General features: G+C 46.3%; 1 protein-coding gene across 1 annotated transcript in view; it reads left to right on the plus strand.

Moving 5' to 3' along the window:
- The first annotated feature begins 1,762 nt into the window (after positions 1 to 1,762).
- ADAMTSL1 (ADAMTS like 1) overlaps positions 1,763 to 13,193 on the plus strand; it is a 361,881-nt gene continuing 350,450 nt past the window's right edge. Inside the window, exon 1 of the mRNA XM_054986918.1 lies at positions 1,763 to 1,836. Within this exon, the coding sequence (XP_054842893.1) occupies positions 1,780 to 1,836 (57 nt within the window). The 5' untranslated portion in view covers positions 1,763 to 1,779. The remainder of the gene's footprint in view (positions 1,837 to 13,193) is intronic.

The following is a 13,193-nucleotide window of genomic DNA, read 5'->3' on the forward strand; positions in this document are numbered from 1 at the left end:
TACTGTTACCACATTATCTAGATGAGCTGTTAGAGAACAGTTTTCAACCTTCAGGGATGAGTGTCCAGTGGCAAATGGAAGTGAGGTGGACCAATTCTCCTATGGGTATGCCAACTTCAAATGAATATTAGGGAACCAGTCCAAAAGCTCTGAAAGTTGGACGATAAGGGATGTCAAGCTAAGGTCCCAGAGGTAAAACAGCCCAGATATTTAGAATGGGGTTTTTTTTGGTAAGGTATGCTACACAATGAGTGTCTTTGGGAGGACAGGCAGCTGATAAATGTTTTAAATAAATAAATAACAAGCATTTATATAACAACACCCCAACTTTTGAGTAACATCTATACTAGGTTGGTTGGTTGGTTTATAGCCCACACTTCCTGCAAATGGGCTCAGAGCGGGCTACAGTAAAATGCTCAAAAGCATTAAAACATATAAATACAATTAAAAACCAAAGAACACCATAAATACATATAAAAGCATTTTTGGATGGCAGCCCCCCTCCAGTTTCCCCAATCATAAATAAAGCAGAACAGAAGGGGTAGGGGGGGCACAATTTATAATAATGTGGTGACTGAGCTTATAGGGAGGCAGATGGCCACATTGCCCCCCTGGTGGGAGACCAGTTGGGAGGCTCCTAAAACGATCAAGGACTGGCTTCAGCTGTATGCCTGGCGGAACATCTCTGTCTTACACGCCCGCTGAAAGGATGTAAGATCTTGGGGAGCCCGGGCGTCCTCCCACAGAGAGTTCCACCAGATTGGGGCCAGGACTGAAAATGCCACCAGCTGGGCCTCCCTGGGGCCAGGGACCACCAGTAAGCTTCTTGTGTGTCGATTTTAATGCTCTCGGGGGTACATACGGGGAGAGACAGTTCCATTTTCCTTTGCAAAATCTCAGGGAAGTGTCACAAGTACATCATTTCAGCCTCATGCCCCTTTGAAAGTGTTTGTCTCCTTGTTCTCAATCCCCCCTCAAGTAAGGATATTTTCCCTTTTAATTCTTTGAAATTAATTTATTTCCAGTATTAATTTCTTTATATGTGTGTGTACCATCAAGTCACAACTGAGTTATGGTGAACCCTCATGGGTTTCAGATATGTACGTAAATTACTCAAACACACACTGTGTGCGCACACATATATATTGACACACACCACTGACCTGTTTTTTTTTTTTTTAAAAATAACTGGTTGGCCTGCAGTGGTTCTGCAGTATGCATGCCTTTAAAGAATACAGGAGTTTATTTAAAGGAGGATTTATTCTGAGTGTGTTTGTGCGCGCGTGCCCCTTTATGGCATATGTTATATATTGACCTGGATTAAGTTTTCCCCCTGAATGAAACAATGTGCAGGCAGAAAGGAAGCAGTTACCTTGCTGGTTCTAAAAGCAATCGGTTCTTGGTGCGTGTCTTTGGGGGGGGAGTAGGGCCATACCCAGGGACGCTCCCCCCCGCCCCCTTCTGTCTTCCTCCTTCCACTTATCCTTGCGCGGGGACCCCCCCCCGCCGCCCCCCGCTTTTGTTATGCGGCATGTCTGATTAGCCGGAGCCTGATTGGCTGGCTGCCTGCTCGGCGAGAGATTCCATTCCGATCAGCCCCTTCGCTCACCCAGTCCTCAGTCAGGAAACGTGAGCGGGGCTGATGGCAGCCGAGAGGCGGCGGCGGAGGAGGCTGCTGCAGCGCTGAGCCCCGCTCTTGCGCCCTCGCTCCGGGTGACAGCCGCTTAGCAGCCGCGTCTTCCACGCCTGTCCCGTTGAGATCGCGGCAAGGAGCCAAGCATGGACTGCTGCCGCCGGGCCACTGCCGGCGCCCTGCTCCTGGCTTCCCTGCTCTTGGTAAATGCCCTTTCTTTATTCAAAGCAGCGGCGCTGCGGCTGGGCTTAGCGGGACCGCGGGCTGCGCAGAGGCGAGAGGGTTTGCGCTCGCCAAATTCCAGCCTCTGCCGGCGGGTCTCCTGGGGCCGCGGTGTGTCTGTCGCGTAACGCAGGTAGAGCGCGAAAGTCCGGGCTAGAAACTCCGGCAGAACTTAACGGGCTCTCGCGGAGATCGAGCGAGACGCCAGAGGACGAGCCTGGGGTTTCCTGTAGGGAAGGGGATGGGTGCTGCCTCCACCCCAGCCCGCAATATCAGAAACGAGTTCACGGGCTCTGTGCAAGAAGAGGAAAGCGAGTCCCGTGTGTGCTTGAAGTTTTGCGATCGCCGCCGGGGTGCTTTCTGACGGGCGCCGAACGGGAGCCGAGCTTCTCCCGAAGAGCGAATTCTTTCTTGACTGCTCGGATTTGCCCCTCGTGGGTGTCAATTGAGTCAAACAAAATTAGTCTGGTGGCTCTTCTACGCCTCCCCCCCCCCCAACTTCGCAGCTTTTCCTTAATCGCGACCATGACATTGTTTGCAAAATTGAGCCCCCACCCAATTGGGGCTTTTTGACTGCCAGGCCTTTTATAGCTGCGGGGAGGTAACTAGTCCTCCCCTAAAACTCCAGAATCTTCAGTCAAAGTATGAATCTGAGCATGCTTTTTTGTCCTTGATCTAAGTTGCTGCATGATCCATTAAAAATTGGAAGGGGAAGGGATTTCACAAAGTCAGGAGGAAAATGTCATTCCTTCAAAGACCTTTGTAGTTTGGCTCTGGGGAAATCCCATCTTTTTATAAATGCGAATTAAGCGAACTGCTGTTGGATAGTTGTCAGTGACTCATTCTTTCTATGTCACAGGGATATTACAGTGCATGCCGCTTATACTGTAAATACTTTCCACAGATGGATGCCTGGCCAAGGCAGGAATGGATTGCTATTTGCAGTAATAATTACTAGTGCTACTTCTATGGGGCAAATTTCCTTTGTGCCAATAAGAACTGGACACTAGTGACCATTTGTATTGCTGTAAAATCTATGTAATAAGTACTTGGTTGTGCATGCATCCCTTTAACTGTAAGCTAAGAGGTAAGGCTGGGCATTCACCAGCGAGAAGGAATCTCAATAGCTTCTCCTTGGGACTTAGCAAACTCGGCCCAGGACCTGCTTCCAATGCCAGAACTCTGAGCATGTGTGGAGTGTCTTTCTCTGCCGCTGAATCAGCTCCACTTTCGTCTAGGGAGTCATTTGTGATTATTTGGGACAGAGGCTTTTTCTCTCTGCTTATATTTCGCTATAAACTCACTATAACTCTATAAACTAACAGTACCGACTTAATCAGTGGGCTTAAAGGGCTGTAACTCTGCTTAGGAGAGCGCTGAAATCTTCATGATCGTATTGCTTTACAGGTCCAGGAACTTGGCTTCCGGATCTTGTTTCTTTTAGATTAGTTCTGTGTTTGTCCCAGCAGCAAGCAGGAGGCTTGGAGTGTGCTTGTGTTGGATCCTGTATTGCCCTACCAAACTGGGCAGTTTTGACACAGCAAAACCTGCAAAAAGTGTGCGCTGGTGAGGAGGGGCACTCAGCCCTCCAGCCTTGGCTTGCCTCCCCACAGTCTGTCCTCCCAGACCTTTCTTCCATCCCGGAGAGGCACACGATGACAAGGTCTCCTTAAGTGCTTGCCCCTTTTCTCTTAAAACTGTACCCCTCACTCCCCCCCCACACACACACACATTGTATGTGTATGTGGGGGAAAGGTGTTTGGGGTTGACTGTGTTAAGACCGATCATGACTTGGCTGCATATCCCCGTCATACGCTGCTCAGTTGCTCTCCACTACCTGTGAATCAAGTATTTGCTTCTTAATGGATGAAAATAAATAGGGTACTTTGCTGCCAACCAGTATGCATTGTTATTTAATACCATACCAATTTGTGTTTAAGGAGCACTGAGTATTTTTTAAAATATTTTCCTGCCTTAAATAGATCCTATTTTATGCCTGAAATGGATTAATGCACAACAAGTTTGAGGCCAGATGTGTAAGGCACTCCCTCCAAATTAATCTGTGCATTTTCTGCTTGTTTCTCCAGCAGTTGGATTCCAGTGAGACATTCTGCTGAGTGTATCATGCAGGACTTTTCTGCTATTTGGCTGCTGATGTGGAGAAATCTGAAAGGAGATGGCAGTGGCAGGAAGCGTAACGGGGTGGGGGACGTCAAGTGTATTCGTGATGCACTTGTACAGGATGCGTGAGAAGGGGAGTATGTGTGCTTCGGATAGACATGAACAGTGGGCAGCGGGTTTTAGGAGTGTGTGTCTCCCTGTTTCTCTCATTTAAAATTAAAATAAGAAACCCACATTCAAGCCTGGTGTTTATGTAAGCAAATGAAGACCAAGCCTTTTTCTTCTGTGCCAATTGACAAGGCTCTTTGCACCAGTAGCCCACAAGGTGAAAAGCTGACCAATAGGAAACCGGAAGCTATATGGGTAACCTTAGCTCTCAAGTGAGATTCTGTTCCCGGAAGGCCCGTGGTCGCTATGCCCCCCAATGCTGTGTTTCCCACTTCCTTCTTAAGAGAGCCAGTGTGGTATAGTGGCTGGAGTGTCAGATTAGGATCTGAGAGATCCTGGTCGAAAATTCCACTCTGCCATGGAAGCTCACTGGGTGACGTTGGGACAGTCGCATCCTCTCTGCCTAATCTACTTCACAAGGTTGTTGTGGGGATAAAATGGAGGAGTGGAGAATTATGTAAGTCACCTTGAGTCCCCAGTGGGGAGCAAGAAGGGATATAAATGAAGGAAATAAAAAAAATAAATCCGAAGAGCTCTGAATGGAAGGGGGGGAGGAGGCCATTCAGGCCGTTCTCTTCTGGTTGACTAACAAAACATCCCATGTGCATCACAGCTGTGCAACTTTGGCTTAGTCATAGATACAGACTTTCTTATGGCCTTGGCAACCTGTCCTTTTGGCTGCACAGGCACAAACTTTCCCTGTTCTTTGGAAATGGAAATCAAAAACCATCTTTTCCCCAAAGCAAAGAGCGGATGCCATGGCAGGCCTTTTATGGTGGTGCCCGTTATCCTTTCCCAGCATCCCAAAAGCATTCTTGGGCTTAACAAGGTTGAGGGCACCTGCCCTAAGGTGTCAGAGCTGGGATCCGTTTGCACAGTATATCCATCACATAGTGATTTTGCAACGTCAAGTATGGGTCTAACTACACAGGATGGTGGCAGATGCTTCTCTTTAAGTGTGAGTGTGCCATAATCTCACAGAAAGTGGATGTCTCATTTTAAGAGAAAAAGACACATGCAGGGGAGAGGCTGAGTTCTTTCACACCTGCAGCTCTGCTCTTTGTAGTTTGCCTCCCTGAGAAGATTTGGAAGAGGGGGGAGAGACAGAGTCTGAAAGCTAAGCTGTAGGTAGAGTTAGCACCCACTGATCGCACAGTCCTTTTGCTCCTAAAAGTGGACTCCCACCCTCACTCCCCACTTCTTTTGCAATGGGGGCATTTAGATGGATTTGCCTCCATGCCATTTCGTTTGGTCTTGATGTGTGGATCAGCTACCCTAGATCTGCCTGAAAGAGAGATTAGGGCTGATATTTGCTGAACCCTTTGTGTGTAAAGGATCAGAGAATGTATTTCAGCACATCTGATTCTCACAATCCAGATGTGCTGGATGAGTCAGCCCAGCATTGGCTGCACAGGGTACATGGCTGACTTCCCAGGATGAGCATAGGGTGGATCTTTGAGCAAAAGGTCTCAGGATTTCCCGGTGACAGTTTCCATACTCCTGCTTTTGTGCTAAATCTGGGAGCATGGGAAGTTGCTCCCTGGATGTGGCCAAAGAAACAGAAGGTCAGAGAACCTGACTGGGGCAGTATGAACAGGGCGCATGCAACAGGGTGGAGCCCCTTTTCCATCTCCCAGGCCAGAAGCAATGCTGGGATGTGTGAGTGGGTGGGGAAAGGGACTGGAGGAGGAATAATGTGTGTCTCTTAAGGCAAAACAGTTTCAGCTTTCGGTTGAGAGCCAAAAAGCTTCTTCCCGTACTGGTGAAGGTGTCTCATGCTTTTTCAATGGGGTTACTTCAGGATTTTTTGTTTTTTTTTTTGCCATTTCAGGCTATTTCCCCATTTTGAGCTTTCAAACTGCAGATTATTCCAGCTCCATTTTCGTATTTCTGCAGGTGTTTCCTCAGTGCACACTTGCACCATTGGGACTGTTTTGATTCCTCTCCAGTTCAAACTCAAATATCTCTGCAAGGTGGCTGGAATGGTACCAGTTAAGAATTGTGGTATATTTGTTCACTTGTGTAATAGTTTGCTGCAACTTTTTTTGTTTATTTACCTCATTTATTCCTCACTTTTCTCCCCAATGGGGACCAAAAGTATCTTACAACGTTCACCTCTTCACCATTTTATCCTCACAACAACCCTGCGAGGTAAGTTAGACTGAGAGTGTGCAACTGGTGTGAGGTCAACCAGAAAGCTTCCAAGTCAGAGGGGGGATTTAAACTTGGTTCTCCCATATCTTAGTCCACTGCTCTAACCATTACACCATGCTGGCTGGGGGGATGAAAATACAGGGCTACTTTATCACGAAGCTGTAGTAACTCTATGTCTCCCTTCCTTCAAGCCTTATGCTACAACAAGCAGTGTAAGCCAGAAATCGAGTGTTGATTATTCCCCTCCAGCACACACAAACGCATACCTATATGCAAAGCAAGGAAATGAGTTCTAGACCTCACAATGTGAGTTGGCAGAAGGCGTAAAGGGCTGTTTTTCCTCTCTGAACAGCACATGAGCATAAGACACCTTGCTCTGTGACAGTATAACTGTCTCAGTGAAAGAAGCTGCACCTTCTAAGTTACAGACTTTCTGATAGTGTATCTGCAGTGGAGCCTCCACCGCATTCAGCACTTGGGTCATGCACAAGACTATGGGAAAGAGTCCCTGAAAACGCACAGATGAACCAGCACTGGCATCACACCGAGCACAAAGCCTGATACTGTAGTTCTCCCACCTTCATGACATGCTACCAGAGAAACCGTACAGGCCAAAGGATGAGCGCAGTGTGGCTGGAGGGAATCTGGCAGAAAACAGTTAAATAGAGCCTCCCCAAACCAGCTATCCCAGCTGCTAGGGGCGGGGGGAGAATCACGACATTCAGAATGAAGGCAATGCATCCTGTCCTTACCTAGGTTTTTTAAGATGGTCATAGCCAAATATGATTGGCTGTGCAGTATCATGATGTTATGACCCTGACTACATGAGCCCCACCTGGCTGGGCTGAGGTAGAACAAAAATGGGAGATGGCACCAAAACAGCCAGGGGCAGACTGGGACTTTAAAAACAGCCCTGGGGCAAACTCAGTGTGTGACTCTTGCGGCATGTTCTGCAAGGGCCACTTGCTCATGACCGTCTAGGGCAACAGCCGGCCAGGAACATTCCCAGTAAGTTAGAGCAGCTGCCAACCGGTAAATAAATCACCTGTGAAGAGGTGTAAAAAATGAAAACATTGGGGGGAGGGAGATATAGGGAACATTTTGGGTCACTTAACTCTGCCTCCCCCCCCCCCCTTTCACGCCAGCCAGGCCCAAAGAATCAAAATAGTAAAAAGTCCGGTAGTACTTTTAAGACTAACCAACTTGATTGAGGCATAAGCTTTTGAGAACCACAGATCTCTTCATCAGATGCATTTGACGAAGAGAGCTGTGGTTCGTAAAAGCTTATGCCTCAATCATGTTGGTTATTCTTAAAGGTGCTACCAGACTTTTTACTATTTTGCAACTACAGACTAACACGGCTAACTCCTCTGGATCTGAAGAACCAAGTGTGCAGGAAGCCTTATTTAAATCCCAGCTTCCAAATTGCCTATGCAGATGTTCCCTAAGATTAAGCCTCAGAGCTCAGCCCAGGAGGGGGGAGAGTGATAGCAAATGAGTTAAACTCTGACATATGAAGGGCCATTTCACATGTCATGTAGAGACAAATTTGAGTTAGTCTCTGAGTCTATGCTCAACAAGAAGCTACGGCAGGTCATACATGACTCCCTAATGAATGCAGTTATTTGACGCAAATGTGTGCAGTGTTCACACTTTATCATATAAACATTGCAAAATGATTCTAAGATGCTGAAGCAATTGCAGGCTCTTGAAGTTGTTTGGTGACCTCCCTTCAAAAATAGATAGCACTAAGCAACTAGCTACACCTGGGCCAAATTCTGCCTCCATGTGAAATGTTACCAAGCTGGCCAGTTGCCAGAAAGAGGTCACTGTCCACCCGTCCACCCCCCGTTCAGAAACCAGGGATCAGATTTTACCAAGTCTCCAATGCCAGGAAATTGCCCTTTCTACTTGCAAAGATTCCATATTCTAGTTATGCAGACTCTGAGATCAATTGTAAGATGAAGCCTGCAAACTTTACACAATATGTGGGCTCGGCAGCAGGAGCGGCTTCTGAACATTCCTTCTGAGCAGAAGTGGTGATGCAGCCACATCTGTGGATGATTGAGTCAGGCTCTCATCATAGTTGGATATGCTAAACCCGAAGCCCCACTTAGTGCAAAATGAGAGCTAAAATCCTCATGAGAAAACTAGTGTCTTCCAGGCTGCAAGGCACCTGATCCAGCAAGGATGTAGCAGGGCAACTGAGCACAACAATGCTACCAGACCTTGTGATTGTGCAGGTGGGGCCAGAATATGCAGGAGTTAAGCATCTTGCTACTTTTCATTTTTGTCCCTGTTATTACAAAGCAAGTATTTGGGTTTTTTTATACATAGGTATTTCCCTCTTTATACAGATGAGGACTTGGGCTTTGAGCCGTCATAAACACTTGATTTGTGCAATTGCATCTTTGTCATGTATAGACACACATTCACACAAATATATGTTCTAGTTTGCAAAAGGGGGTGAGATCTTAAGGAGAGACCAATGCATGGGCAGTATATGATATCACTAAAATTTGCCTTCTTATTAGAGGCTTCTCAGTAGTAAAACTAACAACAGTTTTTTTAAAAAAGGTATGCAGGGTATATGTGAGAGTATGTGCGCACATTTGTGAAAATTATAGCTGGCTAACCTGATCACTGTTCTAAAAAAAATAGGTAGAAATCATTAGGAAAGAGAGAATGGTTTAAACACTAGAACAAACCTCACTGAAGAATATTCAGCATGAATTCTGCAAAGTTAAATCATGTCTCATCAGCTCTTTAGAGCTCCTTTCATAAGTGTTATAGACAGGGGCGGCGCCAGAGTTTCTGGCACCTGAGGCTGCCCCTACGCGCGCACACCCCAGACTGCATGATGACATCACTGCATGAATGGACGTCCCGTTCCGTTCTGCACAGCGTCCGGGACGCCTGCTGCGCCTGGCCGAGGGCGTGTGTTGGCGGCGCAGGGCGGGAGGGTTGGCAGGCTGCAGCAGCTGTGGGCCAAGCACGGCAGGTGGCCAGGACGGCGCGCGAGCGGCTTCCATCCCTCCCACTCAGCCACCAGCGCTGCCGCTGCCAGCTCCGTGTCATGTGCCCCGGCCCCCCGGTGCCCCCTCCGGCGTCTTAGCACTCAAGGTGGGGGGTGGACCTGCCTCAATGGGCACGCCGGCCCTCTTTATAGGCATGTGTATAAGGGTGATCTGGTGGATATTATATGCTTGACAGACTTCTTCAGAGGCTCTTGAGGAAGCTCGGAAGTAACAGAATAAAAGTCCTCTGGTAGTTAAAAAATAGGAAGTGGAGGGTCAGAGTATACGGAAAAAAGTATACACTGGGATCCCACTGAATACATAACATGAGTAGTGCTTAATAGGAAAACTTCTTTTTAAGTTTTCTCATCTTCAGAACTTACATGGACAATTTCACAGCCTTGCTGACTTCAGTGCATGCATTTATTTATGCTAGGGATGGACAGTTTTTGTATTTGGGGTGGAGGCAGTTGACCCGACCAAACTCAGCCCTGGGTCCTGGAATGATATGTCTGTGCCATGGATAGTTGAACTTGACGTCATCTTAACAGTAAGGGCCTTACAGATACGGGACGTGTAGTGTTGGATGGTATCTGTGAGCATAACTTTTAAGAAGATCCCTTCATGTGGCAAATTTGCAACTGCGCATTGCCAGCTACAAAGTCTGCATAAGATCACAATAAAAAGTATATACAATGTACAGATAACTTTGATTTTTATGAATAAAACTGTGATCATTTTTGTACCACTCCTTGAGTAAAATTGGGAAGCAGGAGTAAGGATGCTTCAGAAGCAGAATTTGGTCCCTGGGTCCCCAGTGGGCACAAGTGGATACCCCAGCTTACAGAGGCCGTTTTCACACATCACAAGTTTTGATGGGAAATGTAGGCATCCTGGCCTTGCAGCTGTAATGGAGAGCCAAGCTGTAAAACCAGGACGCCTACATTTCCCATCAAAACTTGAGGGAAGCTGACAAGTGTCCAACCTGTGTAAGGCGTCACTTGTAGCTTGGCTCTCACTGGCTCCAGTACATCGTGCAAAGCTCCCGCCAGGACAGCGTCTTCCTGGCGCAATTTCGCGCGAGAACTGGGAAATCGCTCCAGGAAGACGCTGTCCTTGTGGAAGCTTTGCGTGGCGTACCGGAGCCAGTAAGATGTGTGAAAACGGCCAGAATGCATGTTACAGTTGTAGGTACAAAGTGTAAAAATAACAATAATAGAGGCTTGCCTTGCCTGTGTGGTGTGCCTGTGAAAAAGAAACCTTTGTAGCCATATGGATTTTACACGCTGACGAAATAACAGTACATTGTTTTCCAAGCTATTCAGTGAATAATGAAGATGGCTAACAGAGTGTGCTAAAAAAAAAAAAAAGATCCTTTATGCTCATTGGGAGAATGTAGAATGGACACAAGGAGCCCTCAGTCTTCTGATTCAAAGGGAATGTGGCTGAAACCGACCGCTCTTTGACACGCATGTTCATCCAGACTTGAAGTTAAACTACTTCTTGTCAAAGAGTCATTGAATCAGATTTGCATTTGCAGTCTGCTTCTTTTCAATGGGCTTTAACTCTTTTGCCTGCTATTGTGGTAGCTGCAGGAATACCACTAGGAATTATAACAAAGTACATGGTATTTTCTCAAGAATTTCTCCCCCCCTCCAAATACTAATTTATACATGGAATCTAGTCAGGCACAATACTCCATTCCGTTCATGCTCTCTGCTACTCTCCTCCTTTATTATCCTTCTTGGATGACCATTGGCACAATTAGCTTGTGGACGGAATGTTAAATTCCTTCTTTATGGCAGAATGTAGAAAGTTTTTTCCCTTTTGTATGCGTGTGTGTGTGTGTGTGTGTGTGTGCACATGCATGTGCAGATATGGCTGTCTATCACTAAAAGGCTGCCCGTCTGTTTCTACGTTTATAGCTGTAAAGAGAACAATTTTCCAGTACTGACTTCAAAAAAACACGTGTTCTTTTTCCATGATCACTTGTTTGTGTATGCAACTGGCACTTAGTTGTGCCAACTGAATTGGTGCGCATTGTACTATGCTATTTGTACTAGGCTATGCAGTTAAATGGGTTTGTTTATGCACGTGCTTCCTGTTCAGAATGTTGCACAGCTATGTCCAAAATTTCTTCAGCATTCTCCTGCTTGGATTGTTTTGCAACACCTACTTTAGAAGATATTTAAAATACTGATTTGTTATGCTGTTGGGCAAATGGAAAATTTTCCCAGGTACCATCTTGTAGTATAGAGGATATCTGTCCTAGGTGCAGTTGATGGAAGGATTCTGGAAATCTCTAAAATGCGTATGCTGTTAAAGGCAGTGTAAAAAAAGTGGAGTAGATGGTTTAAACACGTTCAGTATCAGAAGTAAAGCTAGTCATATGAGGAAATTAATTGTTAACATTTGTTTCAATTAGTTACACGCTTCTAAGACCATTTACTTCAATTGACTTAGAAGGTTGTTTAAGATTTCACTGTTCCAGATCTAAATCCTCTCCCATATTTCCTGTTTGGATGATGTTATTGGATCCTGTACTCCTTTTCCAAAGGCTCCCTGGTTCCAAATTTTAGGCAAATAAGAGAGAGCATCCGCATTCTAAAATGAATTCACACTTTCACATGCAACACAGTGCATGCACATGGAAGTGTGACAGCATCGGTATTTGGCTAAGTCAGTTTTTCCTCTTTTGTAGGGATATGGCTGGGATTCCTTTCTGACCAAAATGAAGTTCATAGGCAAGGCAGCAGCTACATTCTATTCCGTTATCCTTTTAATAATAACAACAACAACATTTGATTTATATACCACCCTTCAGGACAACTTAACGCCCACTCAGAACGGTTAACAAAGTACGTCATTAACAATCACCCTGGGAGGTGGGTGGGGCTGAGGGAGCTGACCCAAGGTCACCCAACTGGCTTCAAGCAGAGGAGTGGAGAATCAAACCTGGGTCTCCAGATTAAGAGTCCTGCGCTCTTAATCACTACACCAAACTGGATCTCCTTCATGGTTTCAATATTCCTGGCCCCCTACATCCAATTCAGCTGACCTAGTCCAAGCCAGGCTCTGATATCAGAGTTAGGTTTGGATCAAATTTGTTATTTGTTCTCTACAAAGTTCAAGTCAGTACGACATGGTTCTCGTCTCATTGTATTCTAATAGCTTCCCTGTGAGATCACTTAGACTGAGAGAGAGAAACTGGCCCAGAGTCATTGAGCAGCCTTCATGGGTGAATGGAGATTTAAAAACTGGGTCTCAACAGCCTCTAGTGTGACAAAATATTGTTATTGTTGTTATTGTTGTTGTTTAAATTTATAGTCCGCCCTCCCCATAAGCGGGCTCAGGGCCTATTACAGCATACAAATAAATACAATAAATAAAACAGTAAAATCACAGAATCACAAGATCCACGTCCAGCAGCTTTAAACATAGCTCCATAACATACATTTCTTGTGTTCTGGGATGAGATTCCCTTCACCCTTCCCTGCAACCCATATAAGGAGAAGAGAGAAGGTGGAGACGTGAGCTGATGCTCAGTTGGTATGTATCTCGTATGTGGGGGGCAGATGGTCATATGCCCACCCCCCACTGGTAGGAGACCAGCAGGGAGGCTGATTTAATGGATGTAAATGCTGGCCTCAACCAAATTCCTGGGTGAAGATGTCTGTCTTACAGGCCCGCTGAAAAAAAAACAAGGTATTGGCGGGCCCGAGTGTCTTCCAACAGAGAATTCCACAAGGTTGGGGCCAGGACCGAAAACACCCTGGCCCTGGTCAAGGCCAGTCAAGCCTCCCCGGGGCCAGGACCACCAGTTGGTGTTTTCCTGCTGATCTAAGGGCTCTCCGGGGTACATACAGGGAGAGGTGATC

Source organism: Eublepharis macularius, chromosome 8 (assembly GCF_028583425.1).
Source record: "Eublepharis macularius isolate TG4126 chromosome 8, MPM_Emac_v1.0, whole genome shotgun sequence".
Taxonomy (NCBI): Eukaryota; Metazoa; Chordata; class Lepidosauria; order Squamata; family Eublepharidae; genus Eublepharis; species Eublepharis macularius.